The sequence below is a fragment of the Sprattus sprattus genome (assembly GCF_963457725.1).
Source record: "Sprattus sprattus genome assembly, chromosome: 18".
Lineage (NCBI taxonomy): Eukaryota > Metazoa > Chordata > Actinopteri > Clupeiformes > Clupeidae > Sprattus > Sprattus sprattus.
Genome location: NC_137916.1, coordinates 22,449,391 through 22,473,451, shown reverse-complemented (window position 1 = coordinate 22,473,451; position 24,061 = coordinate 22,449,391). Strand labels below are relative to the sequence as shown.

General features: G+C 43.2%; 2 protein-coding genes across 2 annotated transcripts; both read right to left on the bottom strand.

Moving 5' to 3' along the window:
- Nucleotides 1–17,238: 17,238 nt before the first annotated feature.
- Nucleotides 17,239–20,616, bottom strand: LOC308378858 (modulator of macroautophagy TMEM150B-like). Its single transcript, XM_080855861.1, has 6 exons — nucleotides 20,479–20,616; nucleotides 20,199–20,258; nucleotides 19,405–19,472; nucleotides 18,924–19,054; nucleotides 18,340–18,517; nucleotides 17,239–17,680 (listed from the first exon to the last, which is right to left on the bottom strand). Exons 1-6 carry the CDS (start codon nucleotides 20,541–20,543, stop codon nucleotides 17,475–17,477), a joined length of 708 nt encoding a protein of 235 aa, XP_080711987.1. The 5' UTR covers nucleotides 20,544–20,616; the 3' UTR covers nucleotides 17,239–17,474.
- Nucleotides 20,617–21,654: 1,038 nt separating this feature from the next.
- Nucleotides 21,655–23,672, bottom strand: tmem150b (transmembrane protein 150B; the record flags this gene model as incomplete). The annotated part of the gene is made up of 6 exons (XM_080855862.1): nucleotides 21,655–21,851; nucleotides 22,167–22,344; nucleotides 22,450–22,580; nucleotides 22,783–22,850; nucleotides 23,321–23,380; nucleotides 23,608–23,672. The coding sequence occupies 6 exons, from the start codon at nucleotides 23,670–23,672 to the stop codon at nucleotides 21,655–21,657; spliced, it is 699 nt and encodes a 232-aa protein (XP_080711988.1).
- Between the last annotated feature and the right edge of the window lie 389 nt (nucleotides 23,673–24,061).

The following is a 24,061-nucleotide window of genomic DNA, read 5'->3' as shown; positions in this document are numbered from 1 at the left end:
AGGTCTCCTTGATGTTTATATGATTATGCGCTTGTAAAATCCATTTACTCAGATATAGCCAAGCAAACGGCAAAAAGACTACTACAGAACCAGAGTTCTACAGGACATTCGTGGTTCTTTTAAATTCCTACATTATCCACTCTTCTGTCTTCATTGTATTCCCTATCCACTGTTAGCATGTTGGATGTGTGTAGTGTGACTTTTCTCGGTGAAGTATCAAAGCGAGCAACACTTTCTCATTCCCAACTCGTCAAAAAGTGAAGCTTGGTCAGTGGCCCTAGGCGTCAATAAGTGACGCTGTAGCTACCCTACACGCGTCATTCATGGTTAAACGAAGGTATTTAATTTTTATTCATCCGCCTGTGTTGTAGAATTCTTCTTCAAATCTTTCAAATTTGTATATATGCAACTGCATAAACTGTTGGACGAGAGTTATTGGAATCATTTCCTGTATCTGTGACACTTTGGTTTAGCCACTGCAAGTGCCATTAAACAATATGATTAAATATGAAATATAAATAGGCATATGTTGAATACAAATTTATCGATTTAACCTCACTGGCCTACCTTTAAAATGAGCCTCCCAATAATGATAAAGGAGTGCATTTAGATAAGGACAAAGCACTCACAAACAAATATGCTTTCAATAGCAAATTTAATTTATTGTAATCAGTACAGTTACACACACAGGGACAGCGGGGTAGACCATGGAGCTCCATCCAGGCTGGTTTCCCCCCCACACTTGGACAACAAAGCCCCCCCCACCACCACCATCTCTCTTTCTCTTTCTCTCTCTCTCTAAATCTCTTCGCTTAACCTCTCTGGGCTTGGGTTGTAGACTCGTCCCGAACTTACTCATATTTCACTGATTTGATTCTAACTGACAGAAGGTCTCATCACGAGTGGGGCTTTTCCCAAGTTTATGAAAGCAATGTTTAAAGGGTTTTAAACCACACTCTGGCATTGGAGCACCACACATACACACACACTAAAACACTCCTGAGCCTCCTCAGTCTCCTCCAGCTCGGTTGGGGAGTGGCAGCGGCGGGTTGGGGACTCACCTGGGCCCGGCCCTGACCCTGAGGTGATGCCGTCAGCCTCTGACTGGCCTGAGGGAAGGATGGCAGAATGAGAATTCTAAACCTGATTGTTCAAATCCTTGATTGTGATTGGCTAAAAGCCGTTGTAAAATCCAGCATTACCTTACAATTTGACCTGATTACATTCCATATTACTGCGCAGCGAATGGCAAGGCATTCCTATAGCGCATTTCATACCCAGTGTTCCATCTGGTTGTTGCGTTGCTTCAAGGGTTGCGTGGCAACGATTTATTTAGGGACTATAATTTTTAGTGGCGGAAGAATGACGGTTTATCATTAAACTATTGTTTCTTAAATTGAATTGTCTTTATTTATGAAACCATATCAAATATGTGTAGTAACAGGTTTAGAAAAGCAATAAGCCCCGCGAGTCCGTGCTTTGCGCTGATTTTAGAACAGGTAAGGGGGTTTAACGGCACTCCGCTTCGCGTCGTGCCTAACAACTCCCTTACCTGTTCTAAAATCAGCGCAAAGCACGGCCTCTTGGGGCTTATTGCTTAAGTATAGCAGGACAGTGGGGCTGGGACAGGCCCCGTTCGCCTGCCAGCCACACACAGGGATGGATTGACGAACGGGCCTAACGGGCCCAGGCCCAGGGGCCCATGAGCTCAGGGGGCCCCTAAGCCAGAGCCTCTGCGTGAAGTTGCTGTTATGCATCTCTCTTTTGTAGTTTAAAAAGGTGTATTTAGTTCATATGCTAATGGCTTCAATTAAGTGTACCTGTGTTGAATTGCAAACTGTGAATGTGCGCCAGAGGCGTAACTATAGACAACAAAGCCAGCGCGGAAGGTATGTACGGAAAGAAGACGCTGTTTCTATAGTTTTCCGAACATATGGAGGGTTAAGTGGCAACAGTGATCAAGTATGATAGTTATTGTGCTGTGATAGGATACCTTATGCTATATATTCCCTCAAAATGGCAAACCTGTCTTTATCATGGTTTTCATATTTTTAGGGAGAAATCATCAGTAGCAATTTAGCAATCAATAACACAATTATATGCTTATCGTGCATACACTAGGCCAGGGGTCTTCAACAGGGGGTCCGCAGAGGTACTGCAGGGGGGTCGCGAAATGTTTGGTTGATAAGACAATTTTTTTTAATATTTCTAAAAAAATAAAATAAAAAAAATAAAAAATTCAACCAATTTTTTCCCCACAAATTGAAATGTCTTCGAATCAGAATTGTATTTATTCCCTTTAAATTTACATTAACATAAATCCAACATATTGTAGCGAACGTATAAATTGATCCAGAAGATCTTTCAGTCCAATCGACACATTCAGCTACCCACAGGAGCTCTCTCAAGCTGGGCACCGGTTCACTCACAGCACCTTTCATGCAAATACGACAGCACAGGCACTAGCCAATCAGATCGCGTTTCTGCTCAAGTCTTAATAGCGCGAAGATCAAAAATAAAAGATGGCGGACCAAACTCCATAGCTGGTCTTGTTTGTGTATAAATTGTTAGTTTGACATTTTTTTGGTTAGATTTAAAAAAAAAAATAAAGACAAATAGACAAATAGACTGTACAAGGTCAAAAAATGTTAATTGTAACTGAAAAATAATTGTAACTGAAAAATAAGTTGTTATATATTGTTAGCGCAGAGTTGTTTGCAAGATGTATGTTAATAAATGGCAGTGGCATGGCCACCCTGTAACTTTCATGTTGTTAAATGTTGATTAAATTCAATGTTAAAAAATGTTAAGTTAAATTTGTTGTTCAAAAATGTTAGGTTAAATTCAATGTTAAAACATACAAATGTTAATGAATCTATTAACCTTTGTATTATTTGAATAGCTTAGTATTGAATACACAATAACAGGGTAGCTATGTTTATTTGGCACTAGGCCCAGTATATTATAAACAACATTTTAGGCAATTTATATAGTAGGGGGTCCCTGCTCATCTCGCCATCAGTTTGGGGGTCCCTGGCCTGAAAAACGTTGAAGACCCCTGCACTAGGCTATATAAACTATTAAAAAGCAGATTCAATAAACGATCTTATCTAATTTGTTATTTTTGTCATATACAGATATGCAATGGTGGCTGGGTAATATGTAGCCCATCTTGTTTGCCAATGTCAAGTGTCTATTTGATCATGTGACGAGACGATACGATTTAGCTGGTTTAGGCGCAGAATCTGAACGTCAAGACCTACAAGTGGACTGAGCACAGCCAGAGGCACAGTACACTTGCTGAACGACGCCTTTCAAACATTAAAGTGGTGATGAATGATAGCTTTTTCAATGGGCAGGATAGCCAGCCCATTCAGCATCTCCTGCCCCATGCTGCTCAGGTAGGTCTTAATCAGTTTCAATTAGCAGGGCAGTGCACCGAAGGTGGATGTTACGGAGAAAACTTTGACCTGTTTACTTTCCTAATACAATAGCCAACAATGTGCTGTGACAGAGGTGGATGTCTTTAGACACATTACTTAAAATATGGCAATGCGTGATTAATGCTAATACTTACTTCCATTCATAGAGGAAGATGGAGCCTCGACAGGGACAGGGATCAGGGTTATCAGGAGTGAAAGGCTCCTCCTCAGAGTTTGCTTGTGAGTCAGATGGAGGGAGAGAGGTGAAAGGTTCTGGGCAACACGTTCTCATTCCCAACTCGTCAAAAAGTGAAGCTTGGTCAGTGGCCCTAGGCGCCAAGAATACCTTGAAGGTAAAGGACTTGAGTTCATCCAGGCTGGAGTCTCAAAGGGTCTCAGAAACTACACCTGAAAGAGACTGTCACAAAACAGAGGTGAAAATTAAACTTAGTACAAGTGTCGTAGTACAAAATTAAAGACAGATTTTTGGACAGGCCTTGACCTGGTGAGTAACATATATCAGTGTGAAGATTCTAAGTGACTCCTGCCCTGAGATATTGACCTCTGAACCTTGACCTTAGTGCATGTTGGAAGGCTTGTCATTCAGCAACAGAACAAGCTACAGACATGGGACCAACTATTATAGAGAGCTCTTGACTTCACCTAAGTGACTATACCCATATGGGTATAGTCCCCAAGTGGGGGCACTGTCAAATATGATCAAATTAAATTTTCACCAATTTAACAATTGAATATTTAAAATCTGATCACACAGATGTATTCTCCAACCCTTTAAATATCTCAGTGTACTCTTAATTTAGTATTTACTATTTAAATTTCTAGGAAATATACAATTTTTTTTAATAAACTACAATTCCCTTGTACCGCACCATGCAGCTTGATACAAATCAGCACCATGTTTGTAGTTCTTCCAGTTTGCAAAGTAGGGTTGTTAATAGGGTCGCAATAGCATACATCTACTGAATACATCAAACATTTAGTAAAGCCGAATTAGTAATTACACTTCATCTAGATGATCGATGTTTAGAAAAAGCGAAGATGTTTATTTCAGATACTTTTACAGCCGCTTCAAATAATGTAGGCGATTAATACAGAGTGGGCGTGAGGTCCCTGGCCAATGGCCAGCGCCCAGCTAACCTATATTTCTTTCGTGTCAACAGTAATGTTTATTACTATTATTATATATATGTACATAAAAAACGTTTTGATGTACAGTGCAAGCGACAAGAAGTGACGTCATTCACTGCGTCTTGTTCGCTTTTTTAAAAATAAGTGTAACCGGACGTTGCATATTTATTTTCCAGGACGTGGGTAAATGTGTTGTTGCTAACTTGACAGCTACGGTCTCATATCAATCAATCAAACACCCTTGCACGTCCAAAAATTACGCTAGAAGGGTAGCTACAGCGTCACTTCTTGACGCCTAGGGCCACTGACCAAGCTTCACTTTTTGACGAGTTGGGAATGAGAACGTGTTGAAGAGAGCAAAGCATTCGAACGGACCTACCGAATCGTCCTCTCCTTCTCAGCTTGTGTTTTTCTCTCACTGCCTCATCTGCATTTCTGTCCGGGAAAAATCGGTTGCCTTTACTGATGGTGGATACACGTACTCTTCACTTCCAAGCCTTTCATGACACAGTGCCAGAACGAGAACGATTTTGACAAACAACCAACACTGCACACATTTATACGTGGGACATATCCCCCCGCACATATTGCGCCCGCCCCGCCCCTGTCGTACGCCCCCCCCCCCCCCCCCCCCCCCCCCAGTAACAATAAAAGTATGAATGTCTTATAAATGCATAGTCATAGAATTAGATGTATAAATTGGGAAAATTGTACATTGCAGTCAACCTTATGCATTTAAATGTACCTTGACCTCTTGTACACTCATCTCTGCAGTCAATGGTAAGTAAACGTTTTTGACTGTGTTGGTTGACTTCAGTGTCTTCAGTTTGGCCTGATGCCCCTTACTGCCTTTGTACCTTGTCACATCCAGCACACCTTGATGGGCACAGGAGTTCTCGGAAGATAGAACACCAGTATGCTCATTTGTGGACACATCAAAACTAATTTTTGAACTTGAGCCAGGAACATTGTGTTCCACAGAACTTTAAACTTAAAATATATATAAATATTTAGAAGAAGGGGTTGTGAGAACATCGTGTGCTGAAACAAAGAAAGGGCTCAATCAAATTCTTGCAGAAGTGCTTTCAGTCACGTTATACCACCCCACCCGTAGACGTTGTGTCACTTCGTGTTCTCTTTATCTCAGTAACTATGCAGGAAGATAGGTGCCAGTCATGAGGTGAGACATCTCTGATGCTGAGGTCATTCATTGTGCCATTGTGTGAAATGTCTTAATGTCTGTAGACCTGTGGAAAAAGACAAAAATAACTGATAAACACTATCCATTGACAGCTTCCCTTTGATGTCAGTCAGGCAAACAGGCAGACAGGCAGAGAATTCAAAGGCAGTTTTACGGTTCTACAAATTAGAAAAGTTCTTATTGAAATGAAAGGTAGTGTTGTAAAATGTTGCGGCTTAAGGGCCGTACGTACAGGGTGGGTGTGGCAGAGCGAGGGAGAGAGAGTGAGAAAGAGAGGTGATTTTGTGGAATGGTTTTGTGTAAACGACCGGAGCAAAACATATGTGCTGTAACCTTATTTCGGTGTGTAGTGAATAAATCCTCTAGAAAGAATACAGTGGCGTGATTTGCTAACCAGCAGCGGAGAGTAAGAAAAAGGGAATTAACCTTCTCCAAGGAAGACTACCAGGGGTCAACCGCCAAATGTTCTCCGTCACAGCCCCGAGCCCACTGTGCTTCACTTTAGAACCCAGTCAAGACAATGAGCATTCATCTGAAAATCAATGAGTTAGATGTCTGTGCTGCAGAAGAGTGTGCTGCCCTTGCATCACTACAATGCCATCTACCCTGACGCCCGAACCCCACTGCAACCACTAGCTGTGAAGACTGCTGGGTGTTGGGCCTGGTGATGTTCCGGTGATCAGCGAGGTGGACGTTCCGGTCCAGATCAACAACCGGCAGGTGAGCGTGCACTTCTTGGTGGCTGACATCACAAGCAAAGAGGCCCTCCTGGGTCATCCGTTCCTCACTCTGGCCCAAGCACGCCTTGACTTTGGAAATAGCCGCATCATACTCTTTGGCAAGGAAGTGGCATACTTCCACAGCAGGGGCCCGTCAAGGACGCGGGTGGTGAGAGTGGCCAGGACAGTGGTGGTTGAGGCTGGATTGGAGTATGTAGTCAGAGGCAACACTCGTCTTAAAGACCATCTCACAGGCGAAGTGATGTTGAGCCCCACCAAGGGCTTTGTAGAGAACTATAAGGTGCTAGTGGCCCGTGTTCTGGTGGAAGGCCAGCCCTCCAAAGGTGTGCCCCTCCGCATCTTCTATCCGGGAAACTCAGCAGTAACCATTAGAAGGGGAGCTATCGCGGGTTTTCTCCAACCTGCTGAAGTCCTGGCGCCTGCCAATATCACAGCCATTGCCAAACCATCAGAAAATCCTATTGTCCCCCAGCACCTGCAAGAGCTGTACAACCAGAGTGCAGCTGAGCTTAACAAAGATGAAAAGCTTCAGCTAGCCCAACTGCTGTGCACCTATGGCAATGCATTCTCGACTGGACCAGGTGATCTGGACCGTACTAGCCTGGTGCAGTACGACATCTTGACCCAGCCAGGAGCTCCAGTTAAGCAACCTCCACGTCGGATGGCACGAGAGAAGCAGTAAGAAGCTGACCAACAAGTACAGCAGAGCCTGGAAGTCGGTTCGGCCCGTCGCGGCCATAGCAGCTGGGCCTTGCCCATAGTGATGGTGCGTAAAAAGGATGTAGCTTACCGTCTCTGTGTGGATTACCGTGCCCTGAATAACTGCACCATGAAGGACGCCTACCCATTGCCCCGAATCCAAGACACACTTGACACCCTCTCCAATGCCAAATGGTTCAGCACGCTGGATCTTGCCTCAGGATATTGGCAGGTTGAACCGACCCCGCGAGCCCGTTGGGCAGCAGCCTTTTGCACTAGGAATGGCCTCTTTGAATGGAACGTCATGCCATTCGGCTTGTGCAACGCGCCAGTGACGTTTCAAAGGCTGATGGACCGGGTGTTAGCCGGGCTGCAGTGGGAGACGTGCCTTGTGTATTTGGACGACATAATTGTGCTGAGCCGTGATGTGCCAGAGATGCTGCGTCGTCTAAGTGATGTTTTCAATAGGCTGCACGATGCCAACTTAAAATTGAAGCCGGCAAAATGCTGCCTTTTCCGTCATCAGGTGGCCTATCTAGGCCACATTGTCTCAGAGCAAGGAGTGACCACAGACCCTGCTAAAATACAGAAAGTGCAGGATTGGCCTCACCTACGTCCATCCAGGAGGTCCGTCAGTTCATTGGTCTGGCCTCATACTATCGACGATTTGTGGAAGATTTCGCCACAATGGCTGAACCCATCCACAACCTCACCAAGAAGTATGCCCGGTTCCAGTGGACCAGTCCTGGGATACCCATTGGATGAGGGAAATATGTTACTTGACACTGATGCATGCGACACTGGCATTGGTGCCGTGCTGTCCCAAATTCAGCAGGGTAAGGAGCGCGTATTGGCATATGGGAGCCGTAAATTGTCCCAAACTGAACAGAATTATTGCACCACACGGTGAGAACTGCTAGCTGTAGTGGAGTTCACGTAACATTTCCAACAGTACCTGCTGGGACGCCATTTTACTGTGCGCACTGATCACAGCAGTCTCCGTTGGCTAACAAAAATGAGGGAACCAGAGGGTCAGCTTGCCAGGATGCTTGGTGAGTACGACTTGGAGATCATCAATCGCCCAGGCCGGCTTCACAACAATGCCGACAGCCTCTCTAGACAGCCTTGTCGTCAGTCCTGCCCATGTAAGATTCCAGGCCCCGCCCGTCCAACCAAGAGCGTCTGGCACCAAGCTATACAGTGTGAGTTGGACTCTGTTATCAGTAAGGAGACACAGAGTCCAGTGGTGGTAGAGGTGCAACTAGACCCAACAATGGTATGTCCAGTGGGGGTAGCTCAGGAACCAACTCTTATGACGAAGACCAATGAGCCCGCACTTTTCTGTGGCTGGTCTCCAGAGGAATTACAGGAGGCTCAGAAGGCTGATCTGGAAATCGCACCAATCAGGGCATGGATGGAGGCAAATGAAGAACGGCCCACATGGACTATTGTTGCCCCGTACAGTCCAGCCACAAAGACATACTGGAGCCAGTGGAGACAGCTCTACATCCGAGATGGCGTCCTGGTCAGACGGTTCTATTGTCTGGATGACATTCAGTTTTATCCACAAATTGTGCTACCCCGTGCTCATCACCCTGCAGTCATGAAGCAGATGCATGACGGACCAATCGGCGGACATTTTGGAGTTGAGCGCACAGTGGCACGGCTCCAGACTAGATACTACTGGTACAGAATGAGAGAGAGTGTCGCCCTCTGGTGTCAAACCTGCATTAGCTGTGCATCCAAAGCCAGGCCCCGCAAGACTCCACAGGCACCCATGGGAACCGTCAGGGTAGGAGCCCCTATGGAGCGTGTCGCATTGGATATTATGGGGCCACTGAATGAGACAGAGCGACATAAGTCTTACATACTTGTGATAGAGGACTACTTCACCAAATGGGTGGAGGTCTTTCCCTTGGCCAATGAAAAAGCTGAAACCGCGGCTGAAGTGCTTGCCTCAGAGTGGGTGTGTCGTTACGGGGCCCTGCAGGTCTTGCACAGCGACCAAGGCCGCAATTTTGAGTCTGAAGTGTTCCAGAAAATGTGCTCATTATTTGGCATTGAGAAGACACGCACCACACCATTCCGACCACAGTCTGACGGCCAGGTAGAACGATTTAATTCCACCCTGAAACAGATCCTAGCCACAACGGCTGAACGTTGCCACGGGGACTGGGATCTTATGATTCCTTATGCAGTCATGGCCTACAGAGCAACCAGGCACAGTGCTACTCATCTCACCCCTAATTATATGGTGTTCGGCCGTGAAGTAAGTGAACCGGTGGACCTGGTGGCTGGCCTACCCCCTGACTCTGATGCAGCCCCTACTGCCCCTGAGTATGTCCAAAACCACGGTCAACGTCTGGAGCTGGCACATCAGATTGCCAGAAACGTGCTCAGGGAGTCGGTGAAGCGTGCAAAGAGACAGTACGACAAGAATTGCTGCCGTACACAGTTCGAAGTTGGAGATGCCGTGTGGTACCTCATAAAGGGCACGTGGAAAGTCAAGAACAAAGTTAGGAAATTTCTTCCATTATATGAAGGGCCATTCTTCATTCTGGATGACCTGGTGTATCGGATCCAAAAAGGCCCAAAGAGCGAACCGAACATGGTCCATCATGATCAGCTGAAGCCCTATCGCAGCCGTGAACCACTGGATAAATGGAGCTGGCCAGGGCCTGGGCACCGGTGGAGGTGCCAAACCCAGTCATGGACATGGACTCTGCAGACTTGGAGCTGTCTGACCTGTTCTCCAGCACAGGCGGGGAAGGACTTGCCAGCAAGTTTTATAGTAGCCTATACTGTTATAGCTGTCAAAGCTAGTGTTATTTTATATGTTCTTAAAAAAAGAATTGAGGATTGTATATGATGATTTTTGGATTGGGAGGGGGAAATGTTTTGCTCTTACATGCTCTGTTCACATAGGTGGTGTTATGACTAGTAAATTACTTGTGTAGTACATGAATGTCTTGTCAAGGGTTGTAACGACCCACGCCCTATGTGTGCCCTGCACGAAGGACTGCCACTTTTCACTGTAAAATTGTGCCAACAACTGTTACACCTTCTAATGGACTGTGGAAGACGGGTTGTCCAGACCACCATGAATGAACTCTGCAAATGAGGGCTATATACCTGTGGGGAAAAAAGAGTAAGGTTGAATTACATGTTGTTGTATGTTGTGCTGGAGTGGCATTAAGTTAGGTAATTGCCATCCAGAGTGGGGGTAGTGTTGTAAAATGGTGCGGCTCCTTTAAGAGCCGTACGTACAGGGTGGGTGTGAAAGAGCGAGGGAGAGAGAGCGAGAGAGAGAGGTGATTCTGTGGAATGGTTTTGTGTGAGCGACCGGAGCAAAACATATGTGCTGTAACCTTATTTCGGTGTGTAGTGAATAAATCCTCTAGAAAGAATACAATGGCGTTATTTGCTAACCAGAAGCAGAGAGTAAGAAAAAGGGAATAACTCCGAAGTTATAAACAGTTGATACTTTGGCCCTGGAGCAGTGAAATCAGTCTCCCCTGCAATCTCCAACTACGGTCAGAGACAGACAGTGCAGGAAAGGTTAACAGTAGGTCTAAAGTTGAGCTACATGACAGTCTGGTGAGGTATATCGTGGTATATTAATAGTGTAATGCCGCTTATGCCTTAACTCAGTCAGAAACAGTAACAAAAAATGTGTGTCAGCTTTACAGAGATTATGTAAGTCACTTTTGATCATTATGCACGACATTGCTTTATCTCATTTACAAAATTTGCAGCATAATGCCAAGAAAAGAGAGGCTCCAAAAGCAGAAGGACATGGAACTGCTGCAAGGGTAGCAGCTCTCTTTTATGTTGGATCAGGCCATCAACTAGTAAAACAAATGAAGGAGAATCAGTAACCCTGGTTCAGAAGATCCCATCACGGATGTGGAAGGACATACAGAGTGTAGAACTGAGTTATGTTCAGGAGATAATTTGAGTTAGTTTGTTAACAAAAAAATAATATTTAAGTTGAGTGTTTTTTTATTTATTATTATTATTTTTAAATATATATATAATTTCATTAATAATGTTGCTCCCTTTTTTTTGGTTCGAGCACCTGCCCCCCAAAATGTCTGTGCACATGCCTGACTCAACGAATCCCCAAACTTCATCTTATAACTGCATGAAATGCAAAAGTTAAGAAAGGAAAAAGAGTGAACTGCAGTCAAGTTGTCATTGCTTGTGTCAAACCATTGTGAATTTGTCGTAACATTAAAACAGTAGACGACTTACTCCTTGTAGAAGACTGATGCTCGGAGCTCCAGTGGTTTCCTCAGGTGAACGAAACGTTCTGAAGATCGATTGCGCGCAATTCCAGGATGCTTAATTTCATTGGTTTCTGGATTAAATCTTACCCAGATAGAATAGTTACAAAATATAAGTTTTTTTCTGATCGGCTATTGTGTTTTTTTATTATTGGCTGATAAGTGGCACCTCACGGCAGAACTGCAGGGGATTCGGTGAGACGTGCTTGATTCCTCCATGGTGAGGGCAGCGCGCCAGGTCATGTTTGCGCGCTGCAACACATTAAATAGCCCAGGGTTTTTTTTCATCGTGAGAAATACGATGCGTGGCGGGAGTGCGTGACAAAAGACCGAAATGAGCGACTGTCACGATCAATAATTTACATAATCTCTGTAAAGCTAACACACATTTTTTACTGTTTTCTGACTGAGTGGCATAAGGGGCATTACACTAATAATATACCACAATATACCTCACCAGACTGTCATGTAGCTCAACTTAAGACCTACCTTTCATTTCAATTAGAACTTTTCAAATTTGTAGAACTGTAAAACTGCCTTTGAATTATTTGCCTGTCTGCCTGTTTGCCTGCCTGTCTGTCTGCCTGCCTGTCTGCCTGACGGTATCTTTCTCCCTCTCTCTCTTCATTAAACATGACAAACGTCAGTAAACAGCTGGACAAGGCTTTGAAATCATGGATTTTGTGAGTTTTGTGTTTGTTTATTTTTTAAGGAAACGTCGGACTAGTTGCGACGTAATGTTTTCAGCGGCGCTAATGTTGTAAATTTATCGCCAAACAACGCACTCGTCATTACCTGTTTGTCTGATTCTGCAGGTCAGAGAAGAAGGCTGAACCGTTTGGCCTGGCGCTCAGCACTACATGAGCACTAAGTGGATGAAGAGGAAGAGGGTGGGGCGCGGTGGGGCTTGTGAGCTCCGCGGAGCATGTCGGGGCGAAATTCTCAGAAGAACTCAAATAAATGCCCCGTCAGATATCAAAACACATTTTGGGGGAATTGATGACAGAGAGAGTAATTTGTATTCTTACATATTAATGAATGAAGAAAAAATTTGGCTCCAGCAGAAAGGGCACTTTTCTCATTCAGGGCAATAGGGCAGGTGCTTGAGCACCACTAGGGGTCTATCTGTGCACGTGCCTGCGTTGAGTAGTTGTGGTTTTATCAACAAAGGGAGGCTGTCAATGGATAGTGCTTATCAGTTATTTTTGTCTTTTTCCACAGGTCTACAGACATTAAGACATTTCACACAATGCCACAATGAATGACCTCAGCATCAGAGATGTCTCACCTCATGACTGCCACCTATCTTCCTGCATAGTTACTGAGATAAAGAGAACACGAAGGGTGGGGTGGTATAACGTGACTGAAAGCACTTCTGCAAGAATTTGATTGAGCCCTTTCTTTGTTCCAGCACACTATGTTCTCACAACCCCCCCCTTCTTAATATTTCACATGATATGTTTTGTACTAGAACAATTGCCATTCACATTTTTTCTTATACACTAGATTACAAAAAATATAATACTGCGAGAATTAAACCAAATGTTTTGACATTAAAAACAAATGACTGGCCAAGCATCTTATTCAAATTTCTGTAAAAACATATGGGTTACATTACATAAAATGACCTATGAGGTAGATAAATGCAATGAGTGATTCATGACATGATAAATCAAGTAAGGATGATTCACAGTGGAAGTTAAACAAATAGCCTGAGGGGACAAAGTATCTGTGCATACACACACAGACACACATATGACATAGCACCAAATCATCAACAAAAGTCCCATGGAAAACATCAACAAAGTTGAAACATCAACAAAGTCCCATGGAAAAAGCCATTTGCAAAACCACAACACAATGTGGAACACAATGTTCCTGGCTCAAGTTGATGTGTCCACAAATGAGCATACTGGTGTTCTATCTGCCGCCAAGAGACCTCTTGCATCAAGGTGTGCTTGATGTGGTCAAGGTACATAGGCAGTAAGGGCATCAGGCCAAACAGCAGGCACTGAAGTCAACCAACACAGTCAAAAACGTTTACTTGCCATTGACTGCAGAGATGAGTGTACAAGAGGTCAAGGTACATTTAAAGGTGCATTATGCAACAATTATGCTTCAGGATTAGGGTTAGGATAAGCAGTTTAACCTTAAAATAACAGCTTAAAAAAAATTGGGGCGCTACAATGACATTTAATATGGAGAATCGCGTCGGTGCCATTGGCATAGCAGGGTCGATAGGCATATAACTGCGTTCTGTAGTTTCGCCTGCCGCAGCCCGCCGACCTGACTTGTTTACCTTCTGCCGATCTAGTAAGTAGCTTATTTGCCGTCTTGCTTAGTCTTGTGTTGCACTTGCTTGATGTTTGACTGTGTAAGGACAGTCGTTGAGTAACTAGTTTGTCATAATGTCAAAGTCAGCACATTTCAAGAGATTTCGTTAGTTTTAGCTGCTAGCAAACCTTTAGCGAACAGCTATTGATCCTTATTGCACCTTTAAATGCATAAGGTTGACTGCAATGTACAAGAATACCATTTTCCCAAAGGTGGGGGCGGAATGCGGAATGGTAGCTTTCAATAACTTTATTTCAATAACTGTATTTATAAACACAAGTTTAATGGATATTTGCAAGCCAGAACATGAAAATTCACACTGTGGGAATTTATTTGTTATTTGTTTATTTGTGTAGAGTGGAACAAATAAATTCCTGCAGTGTGTATTTTCTTGTTCTGGCTTGCAAATATCCATTAAACTTGTGTTTATAAATACAGTTATTGAAATAAAGATATTGAAAGCTACCAATTGGACAGGTTCTAATCATCAACACTAATAAAATACGATAGAGGAACAAGTTTCAATATTTTTTATTCAAGCAAACACAAGCTCTATAACAAGGTTTATGAAAACTTGAAATTACTATAAGGCTTGATATGCAAATTCATTAAATATCTTATATATAATATTCATCGCCCGTCATAATCATTGGTCTCAAGCAGGAAAGTTGTCCCAACAATAGGCCCCCACAATTTTCATGTGGCCTCACTTTAAAACCATGGGATGCGCTATCCAGTTTCTTTTTGGGATCAGTAGGTACGTCATAGAGACGGCATTTTGTCTGTCGCGTTTTGACGTATTGACTCAATGGCGTAGCTGTTAAATATATGCCTGAATGTAAAATACATAATTTAAACAGGACCCCAGCGTGTAGCTGCCATGTCACCTACAGTGGTAAAACGAAGTAATTATACCCGAAACACCGTTGTGAACAAGTAAGGTCCACTTTTGTGTAGCGGCAAATAACACAAAGTCACACTGTGATTGAAGTTTTTTTTAATCGTTTTGTCTGCCGTGGTTAGGCAAGCAAAACGATACAATTAGTTAGTTTGGCTAACGGAAGCAAGCTAGCCAGCTAGCGAACCATTAGCTTACGCAAGCCACCTCCACACACACACACACGCCTTTGATGATCGAATCCAAGCTGTTATTGAGGCAATTTCCACTTCAAGTTCAACCTCAACTTAACACGTACGACCTCCTGTAAAGGTAAGTGCTATCTTCTACTATTTTACGTTTTGCAGTTTACTTAGTACTGTTGTTACATAGGCAAAGTGTAGGGGCTAGCCTACTGTCATTAGCGACGGGTACGTGAATGTATTTGTTTTCTCCTCTTTTACCCGGACGCATTTATGTCTCGAAAAGAGGACATATCAGGGTAAAAGAGGACATTTTTATCTTTCTGTGGGTTTTGACCGACTATGTCTATGTTGTGGATGACGTTCAGCTTGACTTTCGGACACAAAGATGGCGGCGCTTAGACACAGTGACGTCACATGGCATCTATGAATAGTGGAACATTACATTTGTTGTCCAGGCAGCAAAAAGAGCTGCAGTGAATGCTGGCTGTCATCTAGTGGTAAGATGATGTAATCACACAACACATAAATTGTGTTTACATGCAATACATTTTTATTGTTTTGTTGGTGGGTGAAGGAGAGGTTAACACACCCATCATTCCCAGCAACCATCCAGGCTACTAACTATGTAGTTTAGCACAATATTGTCAAAATACATACATCCAACTGTGCTGTTGTTGCTGTTTGCAAGGCAACTGTGATAGGCCTTATTAAGAACAGACCTCTGTCATGGCAACGAACTAGCTGTGTGAACATCAAATTATTCAAATTGAGGTTGGGAAAGTTAAGTGTCCCAAAAAACTTTATGTAAAACACAGAAAAGGATAATATTATCTGTTAAAATAAAACAAATATAAAAATGCAGCATACATAAGTGTTCTAATTGACATTAAAACTATACACAATTGTCATCTAAATATGGCACAAACAAACACAACAGCTGTCAACATATTTATGGCCAAACAAGAGTGATTAGTTGCTAAAGTCTTAGGGCCTGATTTACTAATATGCGAGCGCTTCTTAATCTGCGTTCGCAAATTAACGCACGGTGTTTTTGCGCATTTTACTTGGTATTTATCAAACCAGATCGCGCTGGGCAATCTGTGTTTACTCCGCCCTATATAGGGCCTGATTTACTAACATTGCGACCGCTGCTTAAACTGCGTTCGCACATTAACGCACGGTGTTTTTCCGCATTTTCCGTGGTATTTATTTAGGAAGAGAAAATGAAGCTTCAGCAAGTGGAGATAGATATATTGGTTCACGTTCGCTCAATCACTGAACCTGATTCAATGTGTGCGCTGCTATAATGTTGTTCTGCCCGCCATCACCTACAGCAAGATGTTTAAAAGAACACGATTATAAAGAATATGCTATTGGTGGCATTAATGCATAAACTGTCTATTATAACAATATAGATGTGTACATGGCGAGATTAATAATTTCTACAAGGGACATGGGTTCACTACAATATATATGGACGTGGGTGCAATCAATGGTTCATATTATGTTCGGAAAGTTTGCGATTTCAAAAAAAGTCCTGTTTGATGTCTATAATTTCGGCTGTGGCAGTGGGGAAATGTATTGACCAGTGCGCCATAGCAATGCTTCGAGTACCTGTGTGAATATTTGTGAAGGCTGAGATATATCAACTGCTGATACTATAACTGTTTGAAATGATCCGGTGCCAATATTTGCAATGTTTACCAACTGATTGAATGGAATGTGATCTCCGGTTGGAGGGTTAGATGTCATCTCTGATCTGGTTCAGTAATTTAAGTATTGCGTGGCTGGTTAACCTGTACCGTCTAATGATTTGTGGTTCATTTAACTGAAAATTTGTTATGCGAGTTGAAAAAATTATTTCTGTGCGCTGTCTCTGTCTTCTTTCTTCGCCTTTCTCTTATCACTGCTGCCATATCAACGTTTTCAGACTCAATGAAATTGCGCTTGGTTAAGACGTGCTTTTATGAGGCGGAGAATTAGCCTGCAAATTGGAGACGTGCGCTCCACAGGCAGTTTAGTAAATACCATGCATGACATCATTAGGCGCACTTACCTTGTCTCCACCCATGTAAATTGCGCCTCACGCCTACGTTACCACCCACCTCCAAGTTACCTCCCCTGTTCACACCCACAGGCGTTAATATGCGCTGCGGGCCATTAGTAAATACCGTTTTATGTTTACGACCGCTATTTTACGCCAGAAATGGGCGCAATCCTGTTAGTAAATCAGGCCCTTAGTCTTAGTCAGAACAAAATGATAATTGACAAATTCCCTTTTAGTTCTGTCACTCCCACACAAACCTTTTAGTCCCAGGGCTTTTGATGCTTGAAATAGCATAAACATAAAATCTACAGGAATGTTTTGGTACCATAAGCCCAATGGGACATCACAAAGGCTTGGGCATTGGTACCATAGACATACAGTATATATGAGGATACTACCATATATATGAGGATACTACCAATGAGGAACAAGGTGCACAAGCTGCAGAGAGCAGCGCACCACGGCTCCACCCAGTGGCGGTCCTGGGACGGTACAGTATATATATATAAATGTCTATGATTGGTACACCACCAGACTTCTCTTCGCCGAGCCATCACTGTTTCCCACGGCCCCATCCTGTTTCCACACAGTTACCTGGAAACCGCTGACGTGACGGAACTCGACGGCAAAGGAGCCGAAGAGAGTGAAGAAGACCATGATCATGGCCCACTCACTAATGGCAGCCAGAGTCCTATAGCCTGCGGGCTTGAGAACGAAGACTAAGGAAGAGGAGGGTTAAGGAACATGTCAACCAGGCCGCCTAACCTAGCGATAAGGCAAGGCTAAAGGTGATCAGAGTCTCTCAGGAAAACTCTGGGATCCATCACACTCCAACAGCAGCCTCCATGGCTGAGGTGTTTGCTAGTTGCTTTTGCTATTAGCAATTTTTCTACAAAGGACGCCCATAGTGTGGGGCCCCTCAGGTACAGTTCCTCAAACCGATTGGATTACTACAGACTACTACTGACATTACTCAGTCCTTTTCCTGGAGATCTCCTGCACTGAAAATCTTCTACTATGCTATCCCTGCTCCACAACCCTGACTGAAATCATTGGAATTGAAATACTAGCTCAGCTAATCAAGAGCGCCATAAATTAGTTCAATAAGCTGTGTAAGGTTGTTTTTCTTGAAAGCATTGTAAAGACCACCAGAAAAGAATACAGAGATTAAAACTATTTCTCATTTAATTTTTCTGTACTTTAACTTGCTTTTTTGAGTGCACCCGGATGGTGTACTCATAATGGTCTTAAAGCTGAGTGTGAAACGATGGACACTTCACACCCTCAAAGGTCGCCATCTTGGCTGGTAGGGGGATAAGAGCAGGATTGTGAACCATTGGGATAATGTAATTGGGACCCCTTTTAGGCGTAAGGATACTACCAATGAGGAACAAGGTGCACAAGATGCAGAGAGCAGCACGCCACGGCCCCACCCAGTGGCGGTCCTGGGACGATCCAGCCTTATACGTGAGCCACAGCTGCACCCAGAAATAGGCCTGACCCACGAAGAAGGCCAGGTATGCCCCGAACAGATGTATCACCACAGATGCCTTCAACTGTCATTGAGAAAAGAGAGAGAGAGAGAGAGAGAGAGAGAGAGAGAGAAAGTCTTTTGCCAAAGGCTGTATAATCAGTACATATGAATCGATTGACATTTACTCCTTGTCCTGCATTGAGCCAGATATGATCACATTGTACTGGAAGTAAGCCAGTTTATGACAAATGTTTCTTTTTCAGGGCTAATATGTTGTTTGCCAAAATTGTAGGCCTACTAATGGTTTACGGCATCACAAAGTGGGACACACCATGACATTTTGAATGAACAATTCTAATAAAAGCAATCACAACCAGATGTGATAACTGGAGATAAAGGGTTTATATGAGAAAACGAAAGACAATGAGAAAGAATGAGAGAGAGAAGCCAGACAGACGGACAGAGTAAGAGAGAGGGAGAGAAAGTACCGGAAAGCTGCCGAGGATGGAGACCCCGGAGGCAGCAATGAAGCCGAGCACCAGGGCAGCCAGGTTGGCACGGCGACACTGGTCACTCAGGGCACGGACCTGCTGATACCGGATTACCACCACCCAGATCACTGAGGGAGGGAAAGTCATCACAAATTCATCACAGACTCTACACCACAGTACACCATCACAGATTCATAACAGAATCAATCTGACAGTACAGCATCAGTACAGAAACTGCACCAGGGGACATTGTGACTGAATCAACTTAGCAGTCCAACAAAATCGAGATACAATGTCGCAGATTGGCCAATTGCCATTTTGCTCTGACAACACTTTATTCTCCGTGCAATTTTTTTCAAACATTTTAGTGTAAGAAAGAAACCGCTATCAGACACACAAAAACAGAGCAGAGCAAACGCAGAGATAAACAGGTTTTTGAATGTGCATTTGCAGTTGTGTACATTAAAGAGTTACTCACTGAGTGAAGTCCACACATTGCAGAGGAGACAGAACACAGCACTCTCTGGCTGATAGGCAGCACACTCACTGTTGGCAACACCACACTCAATTAGTATAACACTTTATTACTGTCCATGAGATAACTAGACCCATGATGCCTACAAGCATGTATGCCACACAAGCAATGCATGCTGTGAAAGCAGAAAGTGAGAGGATGCACTGAGTTTTCATTTGTAGAGTTTAAGACAGACCTCACATACTGGAAGCCTCATCCACAGATCCACTTTTGGAATGTACAAATGAATTGCTTTTAAAAAACTATTGTCAGTTATGGATGGATGTATGGATCTGAACAGCTATAGGCTGTTTTGCATCAAATCATCTAAAATCTTGGTCTTAAATGCTTAGATGTAAAGAAGTACGATTCATAATCACATATTAATTATCCAGTGTAAATCTGACTCGTTTAAAAGTGTGCTATACATATTCAGGTCCTCAGTGAGTGTCCATATCCATGTTACAGCAAGACACTAGCATTGTATTGGGCAGCCACAAGCAAGCCATGACGTAAACAAACATTTGTGACTCAACTAGCTCAGCTATACTTTACACAATGCCGTACACTGTCAACTGCTATTGTCAACTACCAACTGTGGATGTTTTCACACCAGTGATGAGAAAACCTTCGCTATGAATCTTGAACCAGGTCACCATCCTATGTTGTTCAACCCTGTTCGACCCTTCTGTATGAGAACAGGTACTGAACCACTAGTCTTCCTCACACAAAAGACCCATTTCCAGTGCTGTTCTCACCTGATGAAAGGGAATTTCGTTGTCACATTGACAGAGTTATTTGACACTGAAATAGCATATCTGGAATAAAAAAGAGAAATATTTCATAACTCAGTACTCAATCTATGCATGCTGTCTCTCGCCGATAGAAGGAGGGAGAGAGTTTGCAAATATGGTTTGCAAATATTACAATCATGAGGAAACTTTGAATGAAATGACAAGAGGAATATAAAGAGCGGTGTTTACACTGACCATAAGAATAAGTAAGAGAAAGATAGATAGGCAGAGCCAGGCTACTCACACTGTCCAGATTCCTACGATGCCTCCTGCTGCCAACAAAACAGGAAGCAATGCCCAGGCCCACATTCTAAACACACCAGACTACGAATAAGTAAGAATATTATTTTATTTATTTAACGTTACATCACTTGTGCACATCGTATGACATTGCCTCACAGACTTTAGCCGGCATGATCTTAACATCCTTAAGATTCTGATATTCCCCGTCATCTATCAATAATAGGCTAGCCCTGCCTTTGCTTAAAACTTAAACCAACCATTTGAGATAAAAGTCTTAAAAGTCAAACACGAACTAAATGTCCAAAAAGTGTGCCTCACTGTGGTCTTAGGTCTTCTGAATGCGGCGATCGCAGTCACGGTAGGTTAATGATAAAGTAGCCTAGTTTTTAAAAAACTGGACTTTGATATAAGTCCCCCTTATCAAAGCAAAATACGACATATGATCGGCGTCTTCTGCACTATGAAGTTTGCTTGAAGTTCCAGAAGTTTCAAAGACGTAGGCTATCGCTCGCAATTACCTACCTAACAGTGACACTTTGATGGGCGTGTACAAAACAATAATACAAAACGCGAAGTTTGACTAAATAACTTTAAGATATAGATGCTGCTTTCCGTGTTTCATATATTTAAACAATTTCTGCAATCGCACAACCATTGAAATGTAGAAGTATTTAAACAATGTTATTGAAAATGCATATTTACATCATGTTTGCTTTTTCGTACAAGGTTTCTGAAAAGGTAAGACTTGAAATATGTATTACACCCGTTATGAATGCTGAAATAAACCAGAGAACTTGTTCTATAATATAAGTTATAGGCTGTTGGTTGTTAGGTGTGGTTGGTGGTGTATGTTCAGGGTACATAGGCTTGCTTTTCAGATGTTCAGAAGTCCAACATCAGTGTTGACAATAATTATGAATGTGAATACTGGAGTGCCTCAAGTTTAACCATTCTCATGAGACTTAATACTGGGGACAAAATGTTGCCACTAGATGGTGACACTCAAACTCTTCCCCTAATGTTCCACACACACAACACAAACATGCACAAGCAGCCCCTTATTAAGTGCAACATTGCAATGTCCATTCATAATCGAGTCTACTCTGAAAACAGCACTCATAACCATGTGGTGCTTTGGTGATTACTCCAAAGCTAACAAGTGGTGGTTCAAGCCACGCTATGTCACAGTATGCCTGTCGCTGGTGTCATTGCTGTGGTTCTTCACCACAACCTGCTTGTACACAGTGAGCCGGTGGCATTCAATGCTGCGGAACTCGGCGGCAAAGAGGCTGAAGAGGAGGAAGAAGGTCATGACCAGTGCCCACTCGCACATGGCTGCGGGAGACTTGGAGCCTGTGTTGTGAAGAACAGCCACTGGGAGAGGAGGGGGACGGTCAAGGAGGGTAAGGGGAAGGCAGTTGTTGCAACATTAAATTACGTTAACAGGATTAAGACACACACAGATGCAATACTTACTGTTGTGATTTGGGTACATGATATATTAAAGCAGTGTGCATCGATCTCACTTAGTTACGCTTCAGTAAAGTGACCAGGAAATTAACTGGGGTTATTGTGCTCTTGATTATTGCATTTATCTCACATCGAATACCAACATTCCCAGTCACTTTTATCCTTAACCTTTGACCCCTGGCCTTTAACCCCTGACCTCTGTGTGTGGTTTAAGGATACTGGCGATGAAGAACACCGTGCAGAGGCTGCAGAAGAAGGCACGCAGCGGCCCAAGCCAGCGCCGATCCTGTGGTGACCCAGCCTTATACGTGAGCCACAGCTGCACCCAGAAGTAGGCCAGGCCCACGAAGAAGGCCAGGAAAGCGCCCAACAAGTGCATCCCCATAAACACAGATTGCTGATGGAAGAGAGAGAAAGAGAGAGACGAGAAGGATTCTTTTTTTATTAATGCTATAGGAGAGAGAGAAAGAGAGAGAGAGGGAAAGAGAACACAAAGTCATACCTGGAAGTTGCCAAGAATAGAGATTCCTATTGAGGATATGAAGCCGAGCACCAGGGCTGCCAAGTTGGCACGGCGACACTGGTCACCCAGGTCACACACCTGCTGATAGCGGATCACCACAATCCAAATGACTGGAGAAAGAGACACCAACATAACCGAAGGCTTTAATGTTAAAGTAACTGGTTTAAATCTAGACCGGTAAGCTCCACAACAGCCGGACAAAAATGGTTTTGTAAACTGAGCAGCAACAAGAACTAACAGAGGGACCTCTTGGCTATTGTGTATCATTGTATGACTGAGATTTCTTTAGTGTGTATTTGAAACAGTACTCACTCAGGAAACTGCTCACATTGCAGATCTGCGAGAACCAGCAGCTCTGGGGAGCGTAAGAACCACACGCACTATTGAAAAGGAGAAGTGTGTAGTTAGCACTCAAAGCAAACAGGCCCCTCTGGGTTTACTCTGTGAATCTGAAGAATGAAGGGTCTTATCTCTTATTCATCCAAGGGCATTTTACATGCTTGCACTGAAGTAATGAATATGATTGCAGTGCAGATGTCAGTTCAGTGAAGTATGCTAACACAGTGCAAGTCAAGGGAGAAATACCGTAGTGCAGACCACAGACCTTAATGCCTAAGAGTGACACTAAGGGATACATGCAGAATTGGTATATATTTTCTGTCCCCATCAAAAATGGAAAACTTTGCCCTCATTCAAATATGGGCAGGGCCAGAAAGTGAATGCTGCACAGCTAATAAACACTAAACTGATAGGGTCCATCACAAAGACGGGTCACCACTGCCCCAGCAGTTGTTTCAAGAACTTCAGTGAGTGGTGAAGTGGTCATGGGTCATTGCTGTGTTCTGCTGACCTGATGTACGGGAATCCTGCTGTCAAATTAACGGATTCATTGGATACTGCAATACCGTACCTGGAAAATGTAACAAAAACAGAATAAAGCATCTTTACTTTATATATGAGTACGTTTCCTGTGAGTTATGCTGAATCTAATCCAACTGTGACATAATGACACATCCAGTAAATAAAGCAAAATAGCAAGGTAAAGAGAAGATACGCGTTCCCTGATTTCCTGCAGGATAAAATGGGATAGACACAGGAACAGGGATGAGACAAAGGAAAAGAGAGATGTGTACTCACACTGCCCAGATACCAGCTGTGCCTCCCACTGCCAGGAGAACAGGAAGTAACGCCCATGCCCACATTATAGACAATCAGATTACCTGCAAGTAGTATGACAAGGATTACCAATTCAAGCATCACTCAGCCCTCATGATCAAAACAAATGAAACACTGATTTTAGTCTTTGTTGCAAAAGAAAATTATTAGGCTATAGTAATGAAATATGGACTTTTAATCTAAGCAGGAAGTCTATGATAACATATAAGCGATATTTCCAACTTACCTTGGGAGGCTAAAACATTACTAGTTAAAACTCTGAATCTCAGAATCCACATGAATGAGTAATTGCATGACAGCAGTAACTCTTAGTAACTGTCGAGTAATTGCAGTTTAAATAAAAACTAAATTTAAAGGCATACAGAGAGCAACATCTTGGTAAAGGCAAGAGTCTTAAAAAACTTTACATACTAAT